General features: G+C 46.4%; 1 protein-coding gene across 1 annotated transcript; it reads left to right on the top strand.

The window, feature by feature from the left end:
• Positions 1–6,361: 6,361 nt before the first annotated feature.
• On the top strand, positions 6,362–9,106 carry LOC124677003 (rhomboid-like protein 19). The gene is made up of 8 exons (XM_047213013.1): positions 6,362–6,571; positions 6,921–7,039; positions 7,119–7,179; positions 7,444–7,610; positions 7,934–8,048; positions 8,183–8,385; positions 8,473–8,583; positions 8,715–9,106. The coding sequence occupies exons 1-8, from the start codon at positions 6,482–6,484 to the stop codon at positions 8,800–8,802; spliced, it is 954 nt and encodes a 317-aa protein (XP_047068969.1). The 5' UTR covers positions 6,362–6,481; the 3' UTR covers positions 8,803–9,106.
• Positions 9,107–25,229: the final 16,123 nt, after the last annotated feature.

Genomic DNA, 25,229 nt, shown 5'->3' with positions numbered 1-25,229 from the left:
TGAACAACGGCGACTGGTTGAGTACATTGATGTCGTTGTTGGACCCGGCCACTCCAAAAAAGGCATGCCAGATCCAACGATCATACGACGCAACGGCTTCTAAGATTATGGTAGGGTGTTTGATGTCTCCCCTTGTGAATTGACCGAGCATGAGCCACTGGGCAGTTCCTCCACTGCCAATGCATGCAATCGATGCTCCCTAACATGCCCGGAAAGCCACGCTCCTCGGCTTTCGCTAACAGACGCTGAGTATCCTCGACATTTGGTCGACGGCAAAACGTCTCCCCGTAACAGTCAATGACGCCTTCACAGAATCTATCTAGACAATCTAATGAAGTTTGTCTAGCTAACTTAAGCCACTCATCTATCGTATCTGCAGCGGCTCCATAAGCTAACAGACGCAAAGCCGCAGTACACTTTTGTAGGGGAGAAAAACCAGCACGGTTGAGAGCATCAACTCTTTGGGTGAAATACGGAGAGTATTCACCCAATCTATCCACAATACGCAGAAAAAAGGGATCGCCTCATCCGATACCTTCGCCGAAAGAAGCTCGGAGGATAATTGCAGTCGTCGGCGAAGTAGTCCTCGAAGAGCCGATCGTGGGCACCCAGACGATCACGCCTGATGAACTCTCGGCGGTGTCGCGGCCGTCTTGGATCCGCCTCCTCGTTGAGCATCTCCTACTCATACTCCGCCTGGAATGCATCGATCATATCACCCTCCATTCCGTCGCTCGAACTGCTGCTAGACGAAGACATGGCGTTGAGAGGAGTGGAAATGGAGAGTGGAGGAGATGAAGTGAGGTGTGCAATGAGTGAAACCATATGGGGGGTATTTATAGGGGGTGGAGATGAATTTTTGGGGTTTTTGGCATTTTTTCGAATTTTTTGAGCCAGCAACGGCTACCCCAACGGCTAGCTGAGGTGGACGAATCAGATCGCGCCACCTCAGCTAGCTGTTACCGCCTCCCTCTCCCCCCGCCTCTCGCCCGGACGTGCCAACGCTGCCGCCTCCCTCTCGCCCCGCTATCGCCCCCAGCGCGGGCGGCAGCCGGGCGATAGCGGGCGCTACCGCCGGGCGCCCGCGCCACCACCCTGCCATCTCGTCTCGCCCCTCTCTCGCCTCCCTCTCGCCCCGACGCCGGCGCTACCGCCCCTGCTACCGCCCGCGTTGGCACCAGCCTTAACAGCACTCCTGCCAAACATCAAATCTCTGCTTCTCACAGCTGCTTCTCACAGCTCAACAGCTACAGCTGCTTCTCAAAAGCTACAGCCCAAACAAACAGACCCTTAGTCTTTTACACCTGCTTTATAGGGCTGCTGCGAATGGTTAATCTTGGACTGCCGGCTCATTTTTGACCGCACAGTGCCTCAAAGGAGAAGAAGTCACAGCAGGCCTGCTCAAGGTGGTGTTCCTCCTACGTCGAATGCGGAGGTTCATGTAGTGACTTCTGCGGTCGTGCTTGTGCGTTGTCGTTCGTTCGCCCGGCTGCTGCTTCCGTTGGTGTTTCTTCTGTTCTTACTCCTTCGCTTGGTGCTTGGGATGCTGCTTCTTCCTTTGTTGCTTTGTCTGATCAATTGCTCGCAGGCGAGATATTCTTCCTGGCAAGCATACGGTTGGCTGTTCCAAAGGTACCCCTTTTTTCTGCATGGTCTGTTGTTATTATAACTTGGTTCAGTCACTCTGCCTTTTCTCTTTATTTTGTTTTCTAACTTCCATGCAGATCATTTGGAGCATGTCATTCCTCTTGGCTCCTTAGGTTTGTCCGTCGAGAAAAGATCAGGGACAATACTAGATAAACAATGATGAGATGTATGTGTTCCTGTTAAGGAGTTTGTGGAGGCATTCAGTCTTCCCAGGTTGGTTAGGCTATAAATAGTGAGTAGTCCCATTTGACAAGAGCAGCCGTCCTGCAGACCTGAATACATCACAATATGATGTCAACGTCCAAGTTAAAAGAACTGTACTGTGAATATGAATGAATAAAGAGTTCATCAACCAACTGCAGTAATCTGCTAGTCTTCAGTCAGATGCAGGAGTTCATCAACCGAGTGCAGTAATTTGCTATGAACTTTGTTCCAGGAATTGCAATTGCCAATTGGGCATGAGTGTTGGTGTACATGTTGGGAAGGTTGCATTCATCAATCCGATTGTAATTCTTTGAATATGAATGAATAAATAATTCATGTTGGTTCCTCGCTGAGAAAATGTTTTGTAAGTTCCACATTTGCTGTTCACAAGCAAATTGATAGTAGTTCGTCAAGGTTTAATGATGTTTCATCTAAAAAAAAGTTTAAGTAGCTTACATTTTCAGCTCATTAAAAATCTGAGAAACAACTTTTGCCTGAAATATTCGTTTTCTTTACAATTTTACTGGACCATCTCCCTGAACCTCGGGATGATTCGGTACCAGATAACATCGTTTTGGTCCGTACCTAAATAAACAAATCGTGGGTTCCATGTTTTGCATGCCAGCAACAGGTAGACGACCCATCATTTTCTTTTTGTTTTGGGCAACACAATACCTTTCTAATACTTCTCCCAGTTTTACAAAATTTGTCACGGCTATATGATCTCTTTAATCATCCCCTAATAAGATCTATGGTGAGGGCCTTTGGCCCTCCCCGGTGATCGATCAAAAAAAAAAAGATCTATGGTTTTGAGCCATTAACCTATGTAGCATTATATATATAGAGATAATTGTTTGCAGATAATTGATAAGATGTGATTAAGAAGAAAAAGGCAACTCTCTGCTCAGTTTGCCGCTTTAAAAAAAAGTCATATGAAACGATTCTTTTTTGGTGGGAGGCATGCTTCATCAAACCACAGATGTGTGGAAAAAAGTGTGCATGGTTAGGATCAGGAGAGCTACGCATGGCCAACTCTCGCTCAACGTCCATCTTAATTCGTTTCCAAATAGAAAATTTCATCTTCCTTCCATGGTTAATTAGGGCGTGTACAGTGGGGGACGTGAGCGATAGAGGAGAGAGATTGAATAAAGAGAAGTTTAACTTCTCTAAGCTAAAAGATGATCCCTTAAAACATACAACTTTGTAAGAGAGTGAAAGAATGCTGTTGAACTCATATGCCAAAATAAAATCATATCAAGTGATCAAACCCAAACTACCCTAGTATAATATATTCTTGACTCAAACTTCCGGTTGAATTGCAAGTTGTAACGGTCCAATAAAATCCTAGTTCAGGTGAAATAAGTTCTGCTACCTCTTTTAAACCAGCATTTTTTAAACTACATAGTATGGGTTGGAATAGATCTGCCAAATACAAATGAAACTAGTATCAAGGAACACTTGAATTGGGAGAACACTAAACCGGCTTTTCTCCATGGTGTAGCCTAACCTACATTTGAGTTTGTTCAAAAAAAAAACTTTCTTTGAGTAACTAACAAGTGGGGTCCACCCCCACGAATCGTGGTGCCTGCTCATGTCGGCAATGGTCCAGGCTTGATCGGGTCGAACTCTCCCAGACCCATGCCCGATTAACAAATGGGTAAGGGTCTTTTCCCATTGGTCTAACATGTGACACGTGCCCAAACTTGATGGTAACCTGACTCGACGGGGCACCGGTCGGGTCTGCAGACAAGACACGGCATAGTAACACTTTCAGATCTCTAAGAACAAACAGTGGCATATTTAAGTGTTGATTCTCGAGAAATTCTGGATGTGGGGATCTCCGGATCGCCACGGAGCTTCATTGATGGTTATTCCTTCTTTTTCGTCTCCTGGACGGATGTGGTCTTCTTGGACCGTTCAGCGACTTCCCGCTCGTACCCAACAACGTCAGGCCGGCTTAGGGAGAAGCGGCAGTGGCGCCAAGCCGTCGGTACGGTCAAGAAGTTGAAGACGATTAGACGAAAGACATCTCAAGAATTTTATTGTAATTTTTGTACTTGTTGAGGTGGTTTGTATTGTTCAATGTTTCTTTCAATACCAGGGTTCTATTCGCAAAAAAATAAGTAGCAACCTAGAAGGCCACAATCACACAAATAAGTAGTCTTACATAAACACTAATAATCTAGCTCAAGCATGCTTGCACAAATAAACTTGAGCGCCCAGTAAACCGCTGAGGAAACCAACGCCAACAGAGAGCAGCGGCCAGCAGCCAGCAAGCTAGCTAGCAGACAAAGCCTAGCGCCCAACTTGCTAGCTTCTCCCCACTTTGCTTATTCTTCGATTAATACTGGAGCATTTTCATCCTAAAAGTGGAATATATAAGAATGAGTACAAGAATTACTTACAACCATGCAATGTATAAGTATACATCTAGAGGATGTTACCATTGGTTCTTCTTCATCATCAAGAACTGACTCAACTGTGCAAAGAGGGTAGAATTACAATCCCCTAATACAAATATAAAAAATAACACACAATAAGGAAATAATTGTTATGCATCAAAGCAATTTACAATATAGCTAGATGATTACCTAACAGGCCAGCTGCGGGAACAGACTTGCATATACATGACGACTTCGGTCATATTTGGAGCAAGCGGCCTAAGGCGTGCGTAAGTACACTACCGCTAGTACTAAAGGCAGATTAGGACGCCAAGGTATATGAGGACCCACCTGTCAGCTAATCAGGCGACCCATGGGTACAAGTTTGTGCCCATACATGTCCACGACTAATCGGGTCACCCATTGGTAAGATGCATGGGTGAAAATAGCTACCCATACCCTGCCCACTTGGATCGGGTGTGCCTGTGTGCCTCTCAGTGACCGGAAGTTACAGTATGACAGAGATAACTACATCAAAGGGATCCATGTCGGTTTCTCCGACTTGCATTTGTCATTTAACGCCTCTTGCTCATATTCCCTCTTTTTCGGAATGCACGTTGATGCACATAATCTTTTTAATTTGGATTATTCAAGTCTTACAAAAAATACAAAATATTAACTCGAAGACACTACACTAGTGACAGCTGCCGCAACACCTACAACTTGATGAAGGGGGTGGATATGTCGGGGCCATGCGTCCTGACCTCACACCAAAACACATAATCTTAAAATCGGAGGCCTCACCAAACTACCCAACACCCTCAGCGCGCACCTTGCAAATGCTCGGGAAGTCGATGTCGCCATCTTTCGCTGACCCAACTTTAGGACATGGATTAAGGAATTGACTTTGCTAGGCATGTCTTCAACGCCGGCAGACTACGCCACCGCCTTGCACGCATCCATCATCAAGCACACACCATCGTTGCCACGGTAGATGAAACACCACTCCACCAATATACGCCTCTAGGCATCACGTGTTAGAAAACGAAGCTCCCAAGAGGGAGAGCGACAGCGAAATTGCCGCCATTGTCTGATCCGAGAGACCCAGATCTAGGGAACCCCGGGAATATCTTGGTCGGAGCCCGTTATCGCAACAATGACACCTCCAACAAGGTAAGGACTCATGAGGACGCCACCATCATCGACCCCAATAGCATCTGAGCATGGCTCTCACCAGTCGACCTCGTCGCCTCCATCTCGTGCTACAGTCGTCGATCTGCCCAGATAGGCCACCAGACCGTCTGTAACGGACGCGCCACTCCCATGCCCTAGGGCGCCATCATTGGCCTATTCCTTCTTGCCTGGTGGAAGAGGAGACCCCACAACCCCACCCCGCCAGCCAGGCTTAGCAGCATTGCTCTCTGGTGATGACGGGGAAGGAGGGGGAGAGTGGGAGGGTTTCCCTAGTCTCCCCTCGGGAGAGACGCGAGATGGATATCAGGCATGATTCTCATATTCCCTCTCGTTAGACGCTTTGAGGTTTCACAACCTTCTCTTCAATGACTGCTACCATCCTACAAGTTCTTACTCGTGAGTTTTCTTTCGGGCATCTTTAATTGTAACACGATTCGACGCCTCGAGTAACAGATGATATTTCAGTTATGGCTGCTGATATTAACATCGATCTCTCGGTCATCCACGGCTTCGTTGATGACCATCGTTGCCAACAACATGACTTCACACATTTTTATCGATGGCAACATCGTGTGGATCTTGATTTGGCGGATCATCTTCCTCCTCCAACATTATCGTCTTCATCATTCACCCTAGCAAAAATGTAACACTATCACGTTCACATATGTGTATACTTAAACGAGGGGCTTCATTCAGATTTATGATCTGGGATTCCGAAGAATAGCATCAAAACCAATTTTGAAACTGAATGTTTGGGATTTAAACCAATCCCGTCAAATTATGGTTGCTGTAGACAGCGGTTGACATGCTGACTTTGTTTGCAAGGAAAGGTAGGCGAGGTTAACGAGATAAAACGTGTTTGTTAATGATAGTAAGAGAGTGGAAGAAGCGTGTGCTGATCAGCGTTTGGTGGTCGGAAGGCGACGGGCAGGCAGTGAGCCACTTCTTCTCCCCCACGAGCTGAGGCTTTGACCCCCAACAACCTCCCCCGTGCGCCATTCCCCTCCTACTAAACCAAGTAGGCGAGGAGAGGTGGGAGATCTGAGGAGCTAGTGATGATGGAGAGCCAGCCGCTGCAGGACCCGACGTCCGAGACCCACGGCGCCGCGGCAGACGCCGCCGGAGCTGGAGCTCCCACCGGCGTGGTAACCATCTTTGCTCTGCTGCTCTTCTTTCTCTGTGCATCTTCTTGCTTTGTTCTGTGCATGGGTGTGGACGAGTTGAGCTTGCTCACCAACCGTGTTCGGATCCTGGTTGGATCTTGCCTTGCTAGCGAGAGATCTGGCGGTTTGCTCCGCCATTCCCGGCGAAGCTCTCGCACGGGCCAGTTTCCTGCGAATTGCGAGATCTGAGCCGATAATCTTGGGATCTCGGAGCGTTGACCAATGCAGACTTCGATCCGGCCGCCTCGCTTGCAGAACATAGCAGCTCATTGCGTCTCAGATCTGCGTGCTCCGTGTTGCTGATGCTGCTTCTTGGCGCGCGCGCATGCAGGTTCCCGGGAAGGAGTTCACCAAGACCTGCAAGGGCCTCGTCGTCGTGCTCCTCGGCGGCTACGCGCTGCTCCACTTCGTGCCGGCCTCCATAGACTACCTCGCCATCGTCCCCGCCAAGTAAGTATCTCTGAATTTTGTAGAGGGATCGTTGAAGTGGGGTACTAGATCACTGAATTTCGTTTTCTGCATCTTGCAGGACAATTCCCTATGTATGGACTGTATTCACAGCTGGGTACATAGAGCAAGTGCTTCCAGGGGTGAGCTAGCTAGATCTCTCCCCATTTAATTTCGATTACTCTGTCATGGCTATGGAATGGGAGCTTATGACACCTCTACTAGCCATCCTATAGTACTATTATATTCCAAATAAAACCATTATAGTTGAAGCAAAGTAGATAGTTTGGAAAACATTCTTTAGTCATTACTTTGGATTAGCTTAATTTAGAATCAAATGACTCTGTGGAATCAAATGACTCTGTCCTGAAATCCTAATCTTATAAATTTTGCTTTTGCTTTTGTAGGCTATTGGAAGTTCTCTTGGTCTTCTCTTCTGTGGGAAGGATATTGAACCAACCTGGGGCCGCAAGGAGTTCTTGAAGTTCATTATCTTGATTAACTCCATCTGTGGTGTCCTTGCTTTCTGCATTGCTGTTGCATTGTACTATGTCACCGGAAAGGAGAGCTTCCTGTAAGTTGTAAACACCAACCTGCTAGCATGTTGACTTATTACCATTTAGCAAGCACTGCAGCTCTATTCATGTGCCTTAGTGCCTATTACTCCGTTTAGCAAGCATGCCAGCTCTATTCTTGCTATTATCAAACAATCAGAGAATGTACTGTCCTCACACTGGTACTCTTCTATTGTATACCCTTGATGGCATTTAGAGCACTTTGGTACTCTGATTGTTTGGGCTTACTACATAATAGTATAATACTTTCTCAGAAAATAAGACTACTGGCTGGAATATTATAACCACTAGCTAGCTAACCTTGCTATCTCATATCGTGTAGTGTCACGCCACTTTCTGGCTTCCATGGTGCCCTTGCTGGCTTTCTGGTAGCCCTGAAGCAACTGTTACCACACCTTGAGCTTCCCATGTGCTTTTTCTGGAAAATAAAGGCCAAGGTACATCGGTGAACTACTAGTACAGTGCAATTTCTGAGGCTTGTAATTGTATCAGTGCATATTTATTTTGTGGAAAGTTACAAATTTGTTGATGTGGAGTTTTCTGTGTCTTTGCGATGTTCTTCCTGCTGCAGTGGATGCCATTTTTTGTCATGTGCTTCTCAACTATCATGGCCTTCATTGTGCCTGATTCCATCAACTTCCTGCCAACTTTATTGTCTGGGATGTACGTCAGCTGGCTTTACCTGAGATACTTCCAAAGAAACCCACTAACAGGACTTAAGGGTGATGCAAGTGATGACTTCTCCTTCCCGAGCTTGTTCCCAGATGCCATGCGGTAATTCTTAATGCTGTTATACTACACTGCAAATACTATTTTGCTATCCCACTTCTGAAATCATCTTTTTATGTATGATCATTGCAGACCAGTCACAGACCCAGTTGCTAATGCATTCCACCGGATGTTGTGTGGGAGTTCTAAGCCTTCAGAATTGGCCCTCCCAGTTACTGATCCTACCAAGGCATCTAGAAGAAGGTATTGTTTACCCACAAAGCTAATTCTATGTGAATCCACAAAATGGTTGTAGTTTGAGAAAGAAAACTCGATATCACGGCATCTCAGAAAATATTTTTCCAACCTCACCAACTAAATTTTCATTGTGTCAGGGAGCGTGGCGAGAGGGTTCTTGAGGAAAGGATGGCTGCTGATCATGCAGCTGATACAGAAGCCCCAGCTCACAGCGCGGAAGATTAAGAGCTTTCCGCTTCCCTACACTGTCATAGTAACCACGGCCGCCTGCCTCCGTGCTTTGTATCTCTCCAGATTTGTGTTCTGCAGAGCGCATTCATTTTACAGTGGACTGATGATATGCTATATTTTACTTGCCCCCTTTTGTTTCTTTGTTTTGCGGATATCCATTGGTTACATTGTGTTGTAGAAGAAAGAAGAAAAGGGTCACATCCCCTGCCCCAAATGTTGTAATGTAGAAAGAATGACTTGTTCAGGAAGAATATTATGTATTATTCTAAGTGAAATGTGATTTTGAGTAAAACCACAATACCCGAGGACAGGTAATAACTTGTATATTTTGCCCAAACTGTTGATTACTGTGAAGGTCTTGGCAAAATCCATGTGGTTTAGTTTATCCGTATCCTTATGATCTATGTTCGATCATTTCTTGCCCAATGAAGTGTGCAGATGAAGAACGGAACCTAGTATAGCATATTATGAAGAAAATGTATTCTCTATGTCCCATGAAACATGTCTTAATTTTCTCCAAATTTGATCGGAGGGAGTACATCATTTTTACTACTCCAGTTTGTCAAGGTTCTCTTCCCAGTTTATAAAGGTTTGCCCTATGGAGTATCCGTTTGTAACAAAACGTCGGTTCTCTTTCCAGTTTGTAATGGTTTGCATGGTAAATTTTTTTAGAGGAGGACAACCAATGGGATGCTGTTCGGTAAATATATGCAGAAACAGCTGAACCAAACGAATTATGAATTATTGTAGTCCATTGCAATGCAAAACATAGCCTTAGAGCATCTCCAAGAGAAGAACCATATTTGCATGTTTTGTGAAATTTTGCTCTAAAAATAGGCTACTGTAGAAGCATCACCATGGTGCGTAACGTGATGGTGTGTAAATCTGATAGCATCTTACTGTATCCCAATACATATCGACTATCATGGCATCTTTTTAGTATCCCTATACAAAATTGATACAACACGATCTCGCGCCTATGATAAAAATAAGGACACAACAGTGTGTGGCAAGCTGAAAGGTATAGATTAGTTTGTAATCTCAAGGTTAACTAAGTATTTAAACAACACATATTAGTTTGGGCAAGATGGGTATGAAAAATGAGTTTGTATGTGCAAGAATGTAGTCGATCATTTGTGTGTACCAACTTTCGAGCATATGGGAACAGTCCTTTCTTTTGTGGGTTCATAATTAATTATATTTGTACCATGCATTAGGCTGGCACATATTTATATATTGTATAAATACAGCATTTACATGATCAACCTCTATCAAAGACATGGAATATGCTTAAAATTAATTTAAAATTAAATTTAAACCTATTTGGGGGTATTTTATCAATATATACATATATTTTTATTTACAATAAAAATCCCATAGTATCGTGATACTACGATATGATACTGCTGATAAGAAAATGATACTACCTAATATCCCGATACTAAAAACCTTGAGCATCACTACTATTGTAAGATGCTAAAGATTTTTCATAAGTACGAGGAAATTAAAAGAAAAATGACCGACAAACATAGGTAGAGATATAATATTTGATACGAATAACACAACGTGTGAGCACCACCAACTTAGTACAATGTCATTTACCCTAATATCATCGGCGGTGATGACCTCTTCATTGTGTGCGTCCGCGTCTTCATTAGTTTCTTTGGCAGCCATGTGTAGCAGTTCCATGTATCTCTTCTCCTCCATTGCATGTTGCACATGTTTCAACAATGGATATTTTGGAAGACATGATTAGTAGTAAATAGTTTTATAGTTTCTTATTATTTTTATATAAATGAAAGCAATAAGATAAATAACAACAAACAAAAATAAACTGAACGCAAGTGAGAAGGTGATGACCAAGCGCTTTTTCTCCATGCCAACGGCGACATGAACCTTGATGTGGGCGAGTGCACAGAGCTATCGTAGTATTTCACATGAAGTATTATCAGAATTGTATATTATCCCACGAGAGCTAAATAAAAGGCAACTACTAGCCCCGTAACTACATTGTCACATATATTAAATATGCCTAGTTAAGTCGGAATCCAAACCATATTTGGGAATAACCTAGTCTCTATAAGTTGCTAGAGAAAACAATAAATAAGAGAGGTCTTGAAGTAACTAAGAACTAATACACAAAATAAAGTACAACGGAAAGTAAATACTAAAACTAAACGGTACATGTAGCGAGAGAGAATTAATGCATTCATTACTACAAAAATATATGCACGTGTGGTTGTTCTCTTGTACGTTTACCATGCGTTAGTGACAAGGTATCAACTTGTCAATGCCTACGGGTTATAGGCTAGGGTTTAGTTAGAAGTAGAGGGCAAGTAGATCTCGAAGGTTTCAGCCGGAAAGTACTCGACGGTTATGAAAACTAGGGTTTGTGAACAATGATTCGATGATTTCTTCGTCCCTCGACTCCCCCTTTATATAGGAGGCGGAACCGAGGGTTTCGTTTTGTACAAGTTACAGAGTCCGGGACGGTTTCTAACTCATCCCGCCAGATTACAAACAACACTTCCTATTACAACTCTACTTTTCTTAATATATCTTGGGCTCTCGAATCTTCTTATTCTTCGGGTAGTGGGCCTCCATTAAACCCCGGGTACTATCTTTAGCAGGCCCATTTGGGATGCCTATGTCAGTAGCCCCCAAGATTTTGCTTGAATCGTAGAGTCAGGGAAAATCTCCACTGTTTATTTTTATTCGAGAGCTTTAACTCTTTTATATTTCTCCATATAAAATTCTATTTTGTACAGGGATAATGGTAATTGGGGCTAGTTCATCTGACGGATCGGGTACTAGTTAACTCGCTCTAGTGGCAATCCACAAAAACCTACTTCAAGATCACGTCCCCGGACATGATCTCGGGATACTTGGTGCAAACTTCGACAGGTGCCGCTTAAGGTCTTACCATTCCGTCGAGTCCCGGTCAAATTTATCGAGTACCTAACGCGTCCGTTAGGATTTTTCTTCGTATCTGTTGATACGGATAAAAGTAGCAGAGCGCAGTCTTCGGCGATGCCACGCCCAGCAGAACGGATCCGGGGTCTTACCTTCGCAAATTTGCGGCATTCAGAAATTGATCGCAACTTTGGCGTTCTGAGAATATATTGTCGAGTGCTTTTCCGGCTGTTGGAATGGCACATTTTATCGAGTCAAATATGACTTAATCTCCCGATGGGAGTATATGTAGAGTTAATTATAACTCGAAATATACTCTCTTGCTTTTCTATCTTTCTTCCTTTTCCTTTTTTAATTTCATCGGGCACGCGAACAGCGTTCCCGATGGGAGTAGCCCCCGAGGCTACAGCCAAGAACTTGTGCTTGGTTGTAGGCTCAACATTTTAGTCCACCTTGTCGCTATATTGTCATAATTTCCCGATATTCTCCTTTTTTTATATATCTTTCGGGTGCGCGAACAGCGCTCCCGATGGGAGTAGCCCCCGAGGCTACAGCCACGAACTTGTGCTTGGTTGTAGGCTCCCGCAATTTCTATATTGCCATAGTCGAAATTTTATTTTTATCGAAGTAGCCCCCGAGCATTTGGGCAAAAACTTGTATTTGACCAAAGGCTCCCGAAGTATTCAAATAACTCCTCCTGTCGCCATTCTCCTTTTATTTTTCCTGTCGACATACTTTCCTTTGTCAAATTCACTTCATCTCTATTAATAATCGGAATTTTTCTGCCTTGTGGGTCCATTGTTCCCACCACGTTGACACGTCGTGCAAGTGGGGGACACACGTCCTCCGCTTTTCCTGGCGCACGTACGGTAACGTCTGTGCTATTCCACCTCAGTAAAAATACCTTTTTACCCTTTTATCTACTAGATCTTTTTTCACCACACGATTTCTTCATCCAACGGTTCATTACTTCTCCCGAATCCTATATAAACCTTTCTTCAACCTCGGTCCACTCCTTCGCTTGCGCCGCACATCTGTTCCCCTCTGCAAAAACTTCCTTTGCGCCCAACTCTGTTTGATCTTCCGCACACACAAGCATTGCTTTTTTCAGTGCCGTTGATGCCACCGCGCACGCGACTCACTCGCCACGGTACTCTGAATCCAAGATGGCCGCCGAAGATCTTGAGTGGGAGAGATCTAAAATCTCCAACCAAGACGTCAACATGTTGAAGAGGCTTGGCTTGATGAAGAAAGAAGACGCCATCCGCTTTCCCAGCGAAGAAAGCTACCCAAACCCTCCAATGGAATACCGGATTAGTTTCGTTGATCATCTCATTCGCGGCCTTTCTACCCCAATCCATGATTTCCTCCGCGGTCTTCTCTTTGTCTACGGGATTCAGTTGCACCAGCTGACCCCCAATTCCATCCTCCATATTTCCATTTTTATCACGCTGTGCGAATGCTTCCTTGGAATCCCTCCTAATTGGATTTTGTGGGAACGCATTTTCTGCCTCCGCCGCAATGGCTCCCACAACGCCACTTATAACATAGGTGGTGTTGTTATCTGTGTCCGAACTGACGTTGATTACTTCGACGTCAAATTTCCTGATTCTGTCCAAGGATGGCGCAAAAGGTGGCTCTACATACACGAAGAAAGTGCCAATTCTGTGGAACACAACATAGTCCCTTTTGACGGAAGTGCCAAAATTCAACGCCGCCGCTCCTGGGATGCTGAGGCTTCCGAAGAAGAGAAAAAGGCGACATAAGCACTTATGTCTCGTATTCATCAGCTTCAAAATACTCGAGGCAAAGAACTGTCTGGCGTTCAAATCACTGCCTACTTTCTTAGGATTAGAGTGCAGCCTCTTCAAGCTCGCAAAAATCCCCTTTGGACGTATGCTGGTGAAAATGACGCCAATAGGCTCTCCAATGATCTTTCTGTGAAGGACTTGGAGAAGCTGATTCGAAGAATTTCCTCACTGAGCAAGAGGGATCCTATTCCTTCCTCGTGCCGCGTGGAACCATACAGCTCTACCAATCCTCTCCCCAAGGTATTTCGTCTTCTCGAATTTTTACTTTATTCCGAACTTTCCCTGCATCTCATTGTATTGATATCTCTCTAATTTTTCTTTTGTCGTTATTTTTCTGCAGAATCATCCTACTATGGCTTCCCTTCCTCCTCTTCCTGAAGGTGGAGATGTCGAAGAAAGGGCCGTTATTGCCGATGACAACCAGGAGGCCCCCTCTTTTGTGAATGAACCCGCAGATTCTCGAAAATCTGCGGGATCTATTGAAAAGGATGCTGCCTCTGAAGGTACTACATCAGCACAATCTCCTCCTCCTGCTGTTTCTCCCAAGAACAAAAGGAAAAGGAATGATGTCGAGGATTCCGGGACCTCCCAACCCGAAGAAGTTGCTCCTTCACCGCGAAAGGCAGCGTATGACCCATATCTCGAGAGTCTCATCAGTTCGTGAGTTCCCTGTCTTTTTTTTTATTTTTCTGTTCGAAGAATTTTGTTTGCCTTGCTTTTTATGCTGCCACCTCTTTTTCCACAGTGATGATGATGAAGAAACACCAACTTTGGATGTGGCTGCTCGAACGAGTACGTCACGTACCCTAGTTATTTCGGAGCCGCGAGTTGAAGGAGAGGAATCCTCGCCTCCTCAACAAAACGTCGGCGCGTCTACTCCTCCTTCGAGCCCCTGTGTCCCTTCGCCAAAAAGGGCAAGGACTGAAGCAATTCCGGAGCCGAGTCTCCAATTGAGTAGCTCTTCTAACCCTCTTTTGGATGATGTAAGTTCTCCATACTCTTGTCACTGTCTGTACTTCCTCTGTTTGCTTCTGAATGCCATTATATTTTTCTCATACCAAAATTTTCTTGCTTTGTCCCTTTCTTTTCTTAACAGCCCATGATCAAAGAGCTTATTCGCATCGGTGCTCAATTCATTGGGTATCGTGAATATGCCAACAAAACTGAAGGTGATGCCTTGCTGCTTTCTTTTTTATCATTACTCTGTTACTCCGTTGTTGTCGATATTTTAACGAAGTTTTATCTTTCTTGGCAGAAAAATTGGCGGCTATTAACGAGCGTGCCAATGCACTTGCTCAAAAATTAGAGCAAAGTGAAGAGGCTCGTAAGAAGGCCGAATTAGATGTTGTTCAAGCTAGAGCGAGAGGCCGACAAGGCCAAGACCGAAGCTGCTAGTGTCGAAGATCTTAGGAAGAGACTTCACGCTGCCGAGACTTCACTGAGCGAGCATATAACTGCACAATCTGCTCGCGAGGAAGCGATCCTTAAGCGTATAAAGACGCAAAGTCGCCGCTTTCTCAGTAAGTATCTGAACCATTTCATATCCTTTGTATATTCTTTTCTTCACTCGTTTGTTGCTCAATAAGTTTCTTCCTTGACAGATAGAACGGCTCAAGAGTTTGAACTTGAAGATCCCGACGATGATCCTCTTCTCGACGCCCTTTCTTTCCTCGAGTTTCATGGGTCAGAGGCACGCGAAGGCATTGATCGCGCTAAAGCAGGGCTGTCGCGGCTCTTTCCCTATTTCTTCCCAAAGAAAGAGGAACCCGCAACTTTCCTTAATCTGGCCAAATGCTTTGATCCACCAGAAGATCTTGGGCTGAAGGTGCGTCATGAGAATATGAAGGTCGCCATTGAAAACACTGTTGCTTTGGTTGCCGATAGCCAACAAACTATCGACTGGGCGAAAGTTGGCGACACTGAGCAGATAGAGCAATCGAGGTGGAAGTCGTTGATTAAGGCAGCTAAGCCCAACACGAAGAAAATCCTGGCCTATCTCGGGATCAAACTGTCTTCGACTCCTAGCTCATCAAGGCCGGAGGTTTAGTTGAATGCATCTTTGCTTTTTTCTTTTTAGCGTACCTCTTTCTTTTGATATTGTCGCCGTAGTGTTCTTTGGCGATAACTGCTTCAGTAGGTCTCTAGAAGGTCCTTCTTTTGTAATAGACATGTATATATTCTGGGAATGAATGGAAATCTATCTTTACTCAGTGATTGATGTCGAAATATTTCTTTTTTCCAGTTGATTTTTGACAATTATACGCCAGCTCCTGGTCCTTCCAATACTTCGCCTTCTTCTTCTCGCTCAAGGAGAGTTTTTGCCGATACTACACTGCCGAAGATTCCTTGCCGCAAGAATTAGATGAACTTCGGCAGCAACTCCAGGTATGCGAAGAAGCAAACACTTGTGATGTTGGAAAAGTCTCGTAAGTCATCTGAAGCCGAAAAAATTGCACTTCAACAAGCTCACGAGGCCGTGGCTGCTAGGGAGATTGCTACTTCCGAGGCTGAGAAGGCGACTGCTCGAGAGAATTTCATGCTCGAGTTAATGAATGAAGCCAGTGCGGATATGTCGGGTATGCTTGTTTCACCCTCGATATCTTCCATCTTCATGCTACGTCTCTTAAATCTTTCTGCTCCTTTGTTTTAATAGGTTCCTTTACTGATGCTGTTGCCGAAGATGAGAGGGTAAATACTAGGGCAAACCTCCTTGTTAACCTTTCCCTTGATCACGGTTCTCTGTTTTGGGCTACCCCGAGAGGACCCGCCAAATTGTCAGATTTCAGGATCGCGCCTCTCAAACTCGCGACTTCCTTGACTTCTGTACGAAGACCTTGTCTATGGTTTATAACTCTATGTTTCCTCGGAACGTTCAACCAAAAACTCTTCTCGAGTTAATGGAGAAATTTAAGGATGCCCACAGGATCCATGACTTTGTCAAAGCTCAACTGGTAGCTGGCGCCAGATTTGCCCTTATCATGCTTCAGATCTGCCACTCAAAGCTTGACTTGACCCAAGTTGTTGCAAAGGTTCATGATGGCGTGTATTTCACACGTTCGTTGGGCAACCCCAAGAGGAAGGTATGATGCGCACAGCAGCAAGTTTTCCCTCAGAAAGAAACCAAGGTTTATCGAACCAGGAGGAGCCAAGAAGCACGTTGAAGGTTGATGGCGGCGGGATGTAGTGCGGCGCAACACCGGGGATTCCGGCGCCAACGTGGAACCTGCACAACACAACCAAACTACTTTGCCCCAACGAAACGGTGAGGTTGTCAATCTCACCGTCTTGCTGTAACAAAGGATTAACCGTATTGTGTGGAAGATGATTGTTTGCGAGAAAACGAGTAGAACAAGTATTGCGATGAGATTGTATTTCGAGTAAAGAGAATTGGACCGGGGTCCACGAGTTCACTAGAGGTGTCTCTCCCATAAGACGAACAGCATGTTGGGTGAACAAATTACGGTTGGGCAATTGACAAATAAAGAGAGCATGACCATGCACATACATATCATGATGAGTATAGTGAGATTTAATTGGGCATTACGACAAAGTACATAGACCGCCATCCAACCGCATCTATGCCTAAAAAGTCCACCTTCAGGTTATCATCCGAACCCCTCCGGTATTAAGTTGCAAGCAACGAGACAATTGCATTAAGTATGGTGCGTAATGTAATCAACAACTACATCCTTAGACATAGCATCAATGTTTTATCCCTAGTGGCAACGAGCACAACACAACCTTAGAACTTTCAGTCCTCTGTCCCGGTGTCAATGCGAGCATGAACCCACTATCGAGCATAAGTACTCCCTCTTGGAGTTACAAGCATCTACTTGGCCAGAGCATCTACTAGTAACGGAAAGCATGCAAGATCATAAACAACACATAAGCATAACTTTGATAATCAACATAACAAGTATTCTCTATTCATCGGATCCCAACAAACGCAACATATAGAATTACATATAGATGATCTTGATCATGATAGGCAGCTCACAAGATCCGACAATGATAGCACAATGGGGAGAAGACAACCATCTAGCTACTGCTATGGACCCATAGTCCAGGGGTAGACTACTCACTCATCACACCGGAGGCGACCATGGCGGCGTAGAGTCCTCCGGGAGATGATTCCCCTCTCCGGCGAGGTGCCGGAGGCGATCTCCGAGGATCCCCCGAGATGGGATCGGCGGCGACGGCGTCTCGGTAATGTTTTCCGTATCGTGGCTCTCGGTACCGGGGGTTTCGTCACGGAGGCTATTTGTAGGCGGAAGGGCAAGTCGAGAGGCGGCACGGGGGGCCCACACCACGGGGCCGCGCGGCCAAGGGGGGCCGCGCCGCCCTAGGGTTTGGCCACCCCGTGGCCCCTCTTCGTCTCGTCTTCGGTCTTCCGGAAGCTTCGTGAGAAAATAGGCCTCTGGGCTTTTATTTCGTCCAATTCCGAGAATATTTCTTTACTAGGATTTCTGAAACCAAAAACAAGCGAAAACAATGAAGCGGCACTTCGGCATCTTGTTAATAGGTTAGTTCCAGAAAATGCACGAATATGATATAAAGTGTGCATAAAACATGTAGATAACATCAATAATGTGGCATGGAACACAAGAAATTATCGATACGTTGGAGACGTATCAGTTCACGCGAAGGTACGGCGGCGAAGAGTTGGTGTTGATCGTATTAACACGAAGGTTTCGCCTATAGCTGAAGAAATGATTGAAGACCTTCTTCGGATGGATGCCGACTTTTTTGCGGACGGTCATTATGCTGATTTTCTTGGCGCTGCTCCCGAAGAGAACAGAGTTACCCTTGATGATATATTGAATCATGACTGATTATTTTCCTTTGGTAGACAATTCCTGCTTGTAAATTATGATTGTGATTGTATTGTGCAGCAAACATCATATTTCTATATTTGTCTAGCCCCCGAGTGTTTTCGGTGGCTATTCACTGTATTTGTATAATGCGAGGTTTTGAACCAAGGCAATAATATGTAGTTTTGGCGAATATCAGCCCCCGAGCTTCTTTATTTAGTACTATTTTGTATTTTTATTGACTCACGAGGTATTTTAATACCAAGGCGAGGCTTTTCTTTATGCGAGGAACTATATTGAAATTCGTCGGGTCGGAGATTTGAGCATGTCGAGAAAGAAAAGTTATATTGACACTATCTTTATTATATTGCAGCACCACGAGCCCGCCTCATTAAAAACCTTTCCCGGCCCCACTCGGTGCCCCGAAAAAGGAAAAGAGTGCGTCCGAAAACTCGTGGGCGTTTCAGTACATTGAAGTTTTACAAGGACTATATTTTAGCTCTAGGCGTAGAACCGCCTGAGTTGCGCCACGTTCCAGGGGTTTTGCTCCTCCTCCGATTACTTCCGTGACAATATAGGGACCAAGCCATGGTGACTCGAGTTTTTCATGACTTTTTTGCGTGAGCCGAAGAACTAAGTCTCCCACTTGAAAGGATCTTGGCCGCAAACATCGACTGTGGTAATTCTTCAAGTCCTGTTGGTATTTGGTTACTCTTGATAATACTTCGTCTCGAGCTTCGTCGAGTGCGTCTACGTCGTCTTCCAATGCTGTCCTTGAAGTTTCTTCATTATACCCTGTGACTCTAGGGGAGTCATGCTCTATTTCTATTGGTAGTACTGCCTCCGCTCCATGGACCAGGAAAAACGGTGTCTCCTGTGTCGCTGTATTTGGTGTTGTTCGGATGCTCCACAACACACTTGGTAGTTCTTCTGGCCACGTATGTCGAGCTTTTTCCAATGGTCCTAACAGGCGTTTCTTGATGCCATTGCAGATGATGCCGTTGGCTTTCTCGACTTGCCCATTGGTTTGAGGATGTGCAATCGACGCAAAGTGTAACTTTATACCCACTTCTTTGCAATAATCTTTGAATTCGTGGGATGTGAAGTTACTGCCATTGTCCAGTGACGATGCTCGTGGGGCACTCCAAATCGAAGACGAGGTCTTTTATGAATTTTACTCGCGGATGCTCCGTCTGGCGAATTTATCGGCTTCGCTTCTATCCACTTTGTAAATTTGTCGACGGCTACTAGCATGTATTCTTTTCCTCCTGGCCACGATTTGTGTAACTTGCCCACCATGTCGAGTCCCCATTGTGCGAAGGGCCACGACAATGGTATTGGTGTTAGTTCTCGCTGCTGGAGAGTGAGGTTTTGCGGCGAACCTTTGACACGCATCGCAAGTCCTTACTATTTCTTTGGCGTCCTCGATTGCTGTCAACCAGTAGAATCCTGCCCGAAAAACCTTGGCTGCGATGGCTCGACTACTCGCGTGGTGGCCGCATATTCCTTCGTGTACATCCTTCAGAATTACTCTTCCTTCTTCGGGTGTTACACACCTTTGCATAACGCCTGAAATACTTCGCTTGTACAGTTCTCCTTTGATCACCGTGAAAGCTTTAGACCGTCGAATTACTCGCCTTGCCTCAACTCGGATCGTCGGGTATTTCTTTCCCGAGGATGTATGATATATATGCTTGCATCCAAGGAACCTGTACCATCATCACAAGCTCTTGTTCCTCTTCATCCTCCGTGGTTTCGTGAGGGGTGTCGAAGTTTTTTCTTTTTTCTCGCACCTTTTTGGCTTCGTAGATCTCTCCGCTATTTCTTCCCAAAACACTCCGGCGGGACCGGGAGGCACTGCGACCCGATGTTTGCGAGGACGTCAGCTTCATCGTTGCTCAATCTACTGATGTGGTTTACCTCGCATCCATCAAATAGCTTCTCGAGTTCATTGTATACCTCCTTGTACGCTACCATGCTATCATTGATCGCATCACATTGGTTCATAACTTGTCGGGCCACCAATTGTGAGTCGCCAAAGATTTTTAGTCGAGTTGCACCGCATGCTTTCGCCATCTTCATCCCGTGTATGAGGGCTTCATATTCTGCTTCATTGTTGGATGCGTTAGGGAACGTCATCCGAAGGATGTACTTCAATTTGTCGCCTTCGGGTGATATAAGTACTACTCCTGCGCCAGCTCCTTCTACTCTCTTGGACCCGTCGAAATTCATGGTCCAGGTTCTCGACAAGTCTGGGGGTCCTGTGTTTTGTAGCTCCATCCACTCTGCGATGAAGTCTGGCAGAACTTGCGACTTGATTGCTTTTCTTTTTTCATACGTGATGTCCCGAGGGGAAAGTTCTATTCCCCAAAGGGAGACACGACCCATAGCTTCTGGATTGTTTAGTATATTTGACAAGGGAGCTTCATTGACTACTATGATCGGGTGTGCCGAAAAATAGTGGCGCAATTTTCGTGCTGTTGTGAACACTCCGTATGCTAGCTTCTGGTACTGAGGGTACCTTTGTTTTGATGGTGATAAAACTTCGCTGACGAAGTATACTGGCCTCTGTACTCCGTGAAGTTTTCCTTCTTCTTCTCTTTCGACAACTAGCACCGTGCTCACCACTTGGGGCGTGGCTGCGATATATAGCAGGAGAGGTTCCTTTTCCTTCGGCGCCACCAAAATTGGTGGTGTCGAGATTTTGCGCTTCAAATCTTCGAAGGCTCTGTCGGCTTCTTCGTTCCATTGGAATTTGTCTCCTTGCTTTATCAAAGCATAGAATGGTAACGCTTTTTCTCCTAACCTGGCGACGAATCTGCTCAAAGCTGCGACTCACCCAGTTAGCTGTTGTATTTCTTTCAACTTTGTTGGCTTTCTCATTGTTACGATAGCTTGTATTTTATCGGGATTTGCTTCAATCCCTCTTGCTGAGACTAGAAACCCCAGGAGTTCTCCTCGTCGGAACGCCAAAGGAACACTTCGTCGGGTTCAACTTCAGGCAGAATTTGTTGAGATGTCAAACGTTTCCTTGAGGTCCTCGATCAGTGTTGTCCCCTCTTTGATGTTATGACGACGTCGTCGATGTATACTTGCACGTTTTTCCCAATCTGTGTCGCCAAACACTTCTGCATCATCCTCTGATATGTTGCTCCCGCGTTTTTTAGACCAAAGGGCATTGTTCTGTAACAAAACACGCCATATGGTGTAATAAACGCTGTCTTTACTTCATCTTCTTCTTTCAATCTGATCTGGTTATAACCAGAATATGCGTCTAGGAAGGAAAGACGTTTCACATCCAGACCGTGGAGTCGATAATTTGATCGATCCTCGGAGGGGAAAGTGATCCTTGGACAATGTTTATTGAGACACGTAAAGTCGACGCACATGCGAAGGACCCTAGTGTTTTTCTTTGGCACCATCACAGTGATTTGCTACCCATGTGGCTTCTCGTGAATATCTCTTTGATAAAACCAGCTTCTTGTAGTCGATTGATTTCTCGATAAAGCATAGCTTTTAAGGCTTGGTTCCGAAAAACGCCGCAAAGGTTGTTTGATTGGCTCTCGCTGATGGACCCAAACTCTAGGTGGTGCTCGGGCAAGTTCCCCGGGGTACTCCCCGGCATGTCGCCCCGGACACCATGCGAAGATTTTCCGGCTGCTCACGCAGGAACGCTGACGAGCGCGCTTTCCTATGCGGGCATCCATGTTGTTTGCGATGTGAGATGTCGTCTTTTTCGGTCCGTTTCGGGTGGATCCGCACCTCCTTGGAATTTTTCTCGGTATTGAAGGTTGACTCTTTTATTTGGCCTTCCAACGTCCGGCGCAAGACGTCGTAATCAGTCATACTTTTTGACGCCAACCACTCGCCTTGCATCCCGAAAGTTTCCGATGGAACCGACGAAAATCCTTGTCGCACTTATCGGCTACGGCGAAAGCTTCCTCTCGACCGTGATTGGTCCCTTTGGTCCACAGTGCAACTCTCCACAACAGGTATGTATAGTGTGGTACCGCCATAAATCTCAGCATAAGGCCGGTCGTCCCAACAAAGAGCGTGGTACCGCGATGGAAAATCCACGACTTCAAACTCCAGATTTTCCTCGATTCTATACCCCTTTCTCGGGTTCCAAACCGAACGTCGAGGTTGATCTTCCCCACTGGGTAACTCGTTTCTCCTGTGATGCCGTGGAACCTCGTGTCCTGTTGGCTTCAGGCTCTCTCGTTGTGAGATGTTCATCTTCTCCTTTTTTTTTAATGTATTCCGCATCGCACACATGAGTGTCGGTGGCCGCCGCCGCCATCTATGAATACGCGAGGACACGGTCAGATCCCTGCGACAACCGCCGGCAGTACAAGTGCCGACTGCTCCGGTCGAGGAACTTGCTGCGGATGATCCGCTACAGGGAGCGGTTCGATGTCTGCTGGTTCTCGACCAACTGAGGCACTCTAACCGTTGGGTAGGAGGCATTTTCTCCCGCACATGAACACCCCGTGCCGCGCAGATTACTTTTTGAGTTCTGTTGGGCGTGCCTCTCCCTTCTCGAATCATCGACACCGCTCCGTTTGAGTTAGGATTCGTACATAAGGCGGTGGTGGAGGTGTCGCCGCTATTCTCGAGCTGACGCCGACGGTCGCCCTGTAATCGCGGGAGGTGGTGGCAGAACCTCACGTCCTCCGGGCTCCCGAGGATTTCTTCCGTGCCGCTCGAGCGTGAGCGGCTTTCCGCCGCATACCCCCACGCATCATTGCCCGTAAACTCCCGACGAACTTCTTTCCTCAGTGCCCCGACCGGTCTTTTTCCGTCGCTCGTCGGAGTGGAAAATGCATCCGGCACGGTCCGTTCGAACGACGTCTCGGGGACACGAAAGGCCTTGGGGAACCCTGGCCCGGCTATTTTGCCCGTTGCGGAGAGGCGGCCCCTGTTATCGCCTCGCTGCTCATCGCTTCCCCGATAATCATCTCTATTGTTTCCTCCTGTGAGCTTGCTCGGAATTCCTGCCGACCTCTGGGCCCGGGCGGCCATAGTTCGGGCACCGGCCGAGGAACTGCTGTCGCTCGGCGTCAGAGCACCGCCCGACGGTCCTCCTCTCCGGCGACCTGTGCCGTTTGTTGTGGACAGCATCTTCTCCGTCTGCCCATCCGTTTGCCATCTCCATTAACGCGGACACCTGCCTTTGGATTGGTCCTTCCCAAGTCTCCTCGACAAAATCTTCCGCGCCTTGATTCCGCGCGACAAACGCATCTATTGCTCTCTCTCGTCGTGACATATTTTCTGGCCGAGCTTTTGATGATGTTCCACCTTTGGATGTACTTTCTCATTGACTCATCCGGCTTTTGTCGACATGCTCTCAGCCTCCTTCTAACGACGCAGTGTTTCTTTTTGCATCGCGGACCGGTTCTTGACGAATACGTCTCGAAACTTTCCCACTGCCGACAGATCCTCGGCGGAAGCTTTTTGATCCAAGATCGGCGGTCTACCCACTCATGTGCACCTAATACTTTGCATGGCTGTTGCCCCAGTCCCTCCAGCTAACTTCTGACCGCCTCGACGGTAGCGTCAACTCAGCCAATCCTTCCGGATCTTGGCAAGGCCGCTTCGAATTTTTTTGAAGTGATCGGGGCAATCCTTAAATCCCGAAGTGACCCGAGTTTTTCGTACTCTCCTTGTGAAGCACGGCAAACCGCACGTTATCCTCGTCGTTTAGTTCTGGGGATTGCCGATGTTCCCTCTGCCTTGCCGTGCTCCTCGGCTCACCCTTGCTTGTGCTGCCGCATCTCTTGCGCCACTCTGTCCCTTCAACATTTGCCGTCGCCGCCGCAGGTCGTGGCTACCTTGGCTTGCGTGTGCGCTCCCTTCCTGCGGTGCTGATACAAACGCCGCCTCCCATGGCTTCTCTTGTCTCCGTTATCGCCATGCTGCACAAAGCCTCCTTGGATCTCCGGGAGGTGGCCTGGATGCAAGGACAAAAGCCTGTGTCGCCATACACTCTGCCGGCGGTGTTTTGGGGATAATATTCCCTTTCTGTGCTCTATCGACATAAAAGACATGTCGAGATTTTGAACCAGAAGGCACTCTCTTTCTCCTTCAGTGCATGTGTTGCAATCGGGACCTTGCTCGGGCTCCGAGCTTCTCTATGACTATCTCCCCGAGGTTCCAGCATTGTCGACTTAGATCCGGCTCTCTTCTGCCCCGCCGAGCGCGGCTGCCCCCCTTTTCTCCTCTGTTCAAAGCCGTCAAATCGTCTTTTCCACTGCTGTTCCAGCTGCGCGTAGCCTATATTGACAAGCTTGGCGGGGGCTTCTGGACCGACAGCGCTGGCTGCCATTGGCTCCGAACCATCTAAAGCTTTTGGCACTTCATCCTGCTGTGCCGTTTGTGGAAGTTGAACTCGACGACGCGGTGTGGGTCCCACAGGCTTAGTGTGCCCATACCTCTCCTCAGATCTCGAGGGATCTGCACAGGGATTGCCCAAATCGTCGAAAGCCTCCTCGTATGTTTCCTCTGGCCCTCGACGGCATAAATTCGACGATATTTTTGTACCTGGGACCATGTTGGGTCGGTGACATCATCGTTGGGACGGATGAAGACCCTCGCCCACCGTGGGACAGATTTGTCGTACGAAGTCGTTGAATCGTGTCGACATCGCTTGAGCCATCGCTTACATATGAGTCCGCAGATGACTCAAACGACATGTCGCTGAAGATCTTGGCGAGTTTTCTCTTGCCTCGGTGCCGACGTAACGTGTCGCCGAAGTTTCTTCTTCTCCCGACTCGCTGACGATGTATAGCTTGAAAATCGGAATCGACCGCCGACGATCCCGACGAAATCGGAATTTCGATACGATACGACCTTTCCTTTCTAGTTATAGAAAGTGAAACCTTCCTCA

The sequence above is a fragment of the Lolium rigidum genome, chromosome 7 (assembly GCF_022539505.1).
Source record: "Lolium rigidum isolate FL_2022 chromosome 7, APGP_CSIRO_Lrig_0.1, whole genome shotgun sequence".
NCBI classification, from domain to species: domain Eukaryota; kingdom Viridiplantae; phylum Streptophyta; class Magnoliopsida; order Poales; family Poaceae; genus Lolium; species Lolium rigidum.
The sequence above is the reverse complement of the archived record's forward strand: the minus strand, read 5'-3'. Positions and strand labels throughout refer to the sequence as shown.

Bases quoted from the DNA above. Each gene is read 5' to 3' on its own strand.
- LOC124677003 (XM_047213013.1), top strand. From the start codon at position 6,482: ATGATGGAGAGCCAGCCGCTGCAGGACCCGACGTCCGAGACCCACGGC. The intron at 6,572-6,920 runs GTAACCATCTTT...GCGCGCATGCAG, and splicing joins CTGGAGCTCCCACCGGCGTG to GTTCCCGGGAAGGAGTTCAC. The intron at 7,180-7,443 runs GTGAGCTAGCTA...TTGCTTTTGTAG, and splicing joins TAGAGCAAGTGCTTCCAGGG to GCTATTGGAAGTTCTCTTGG.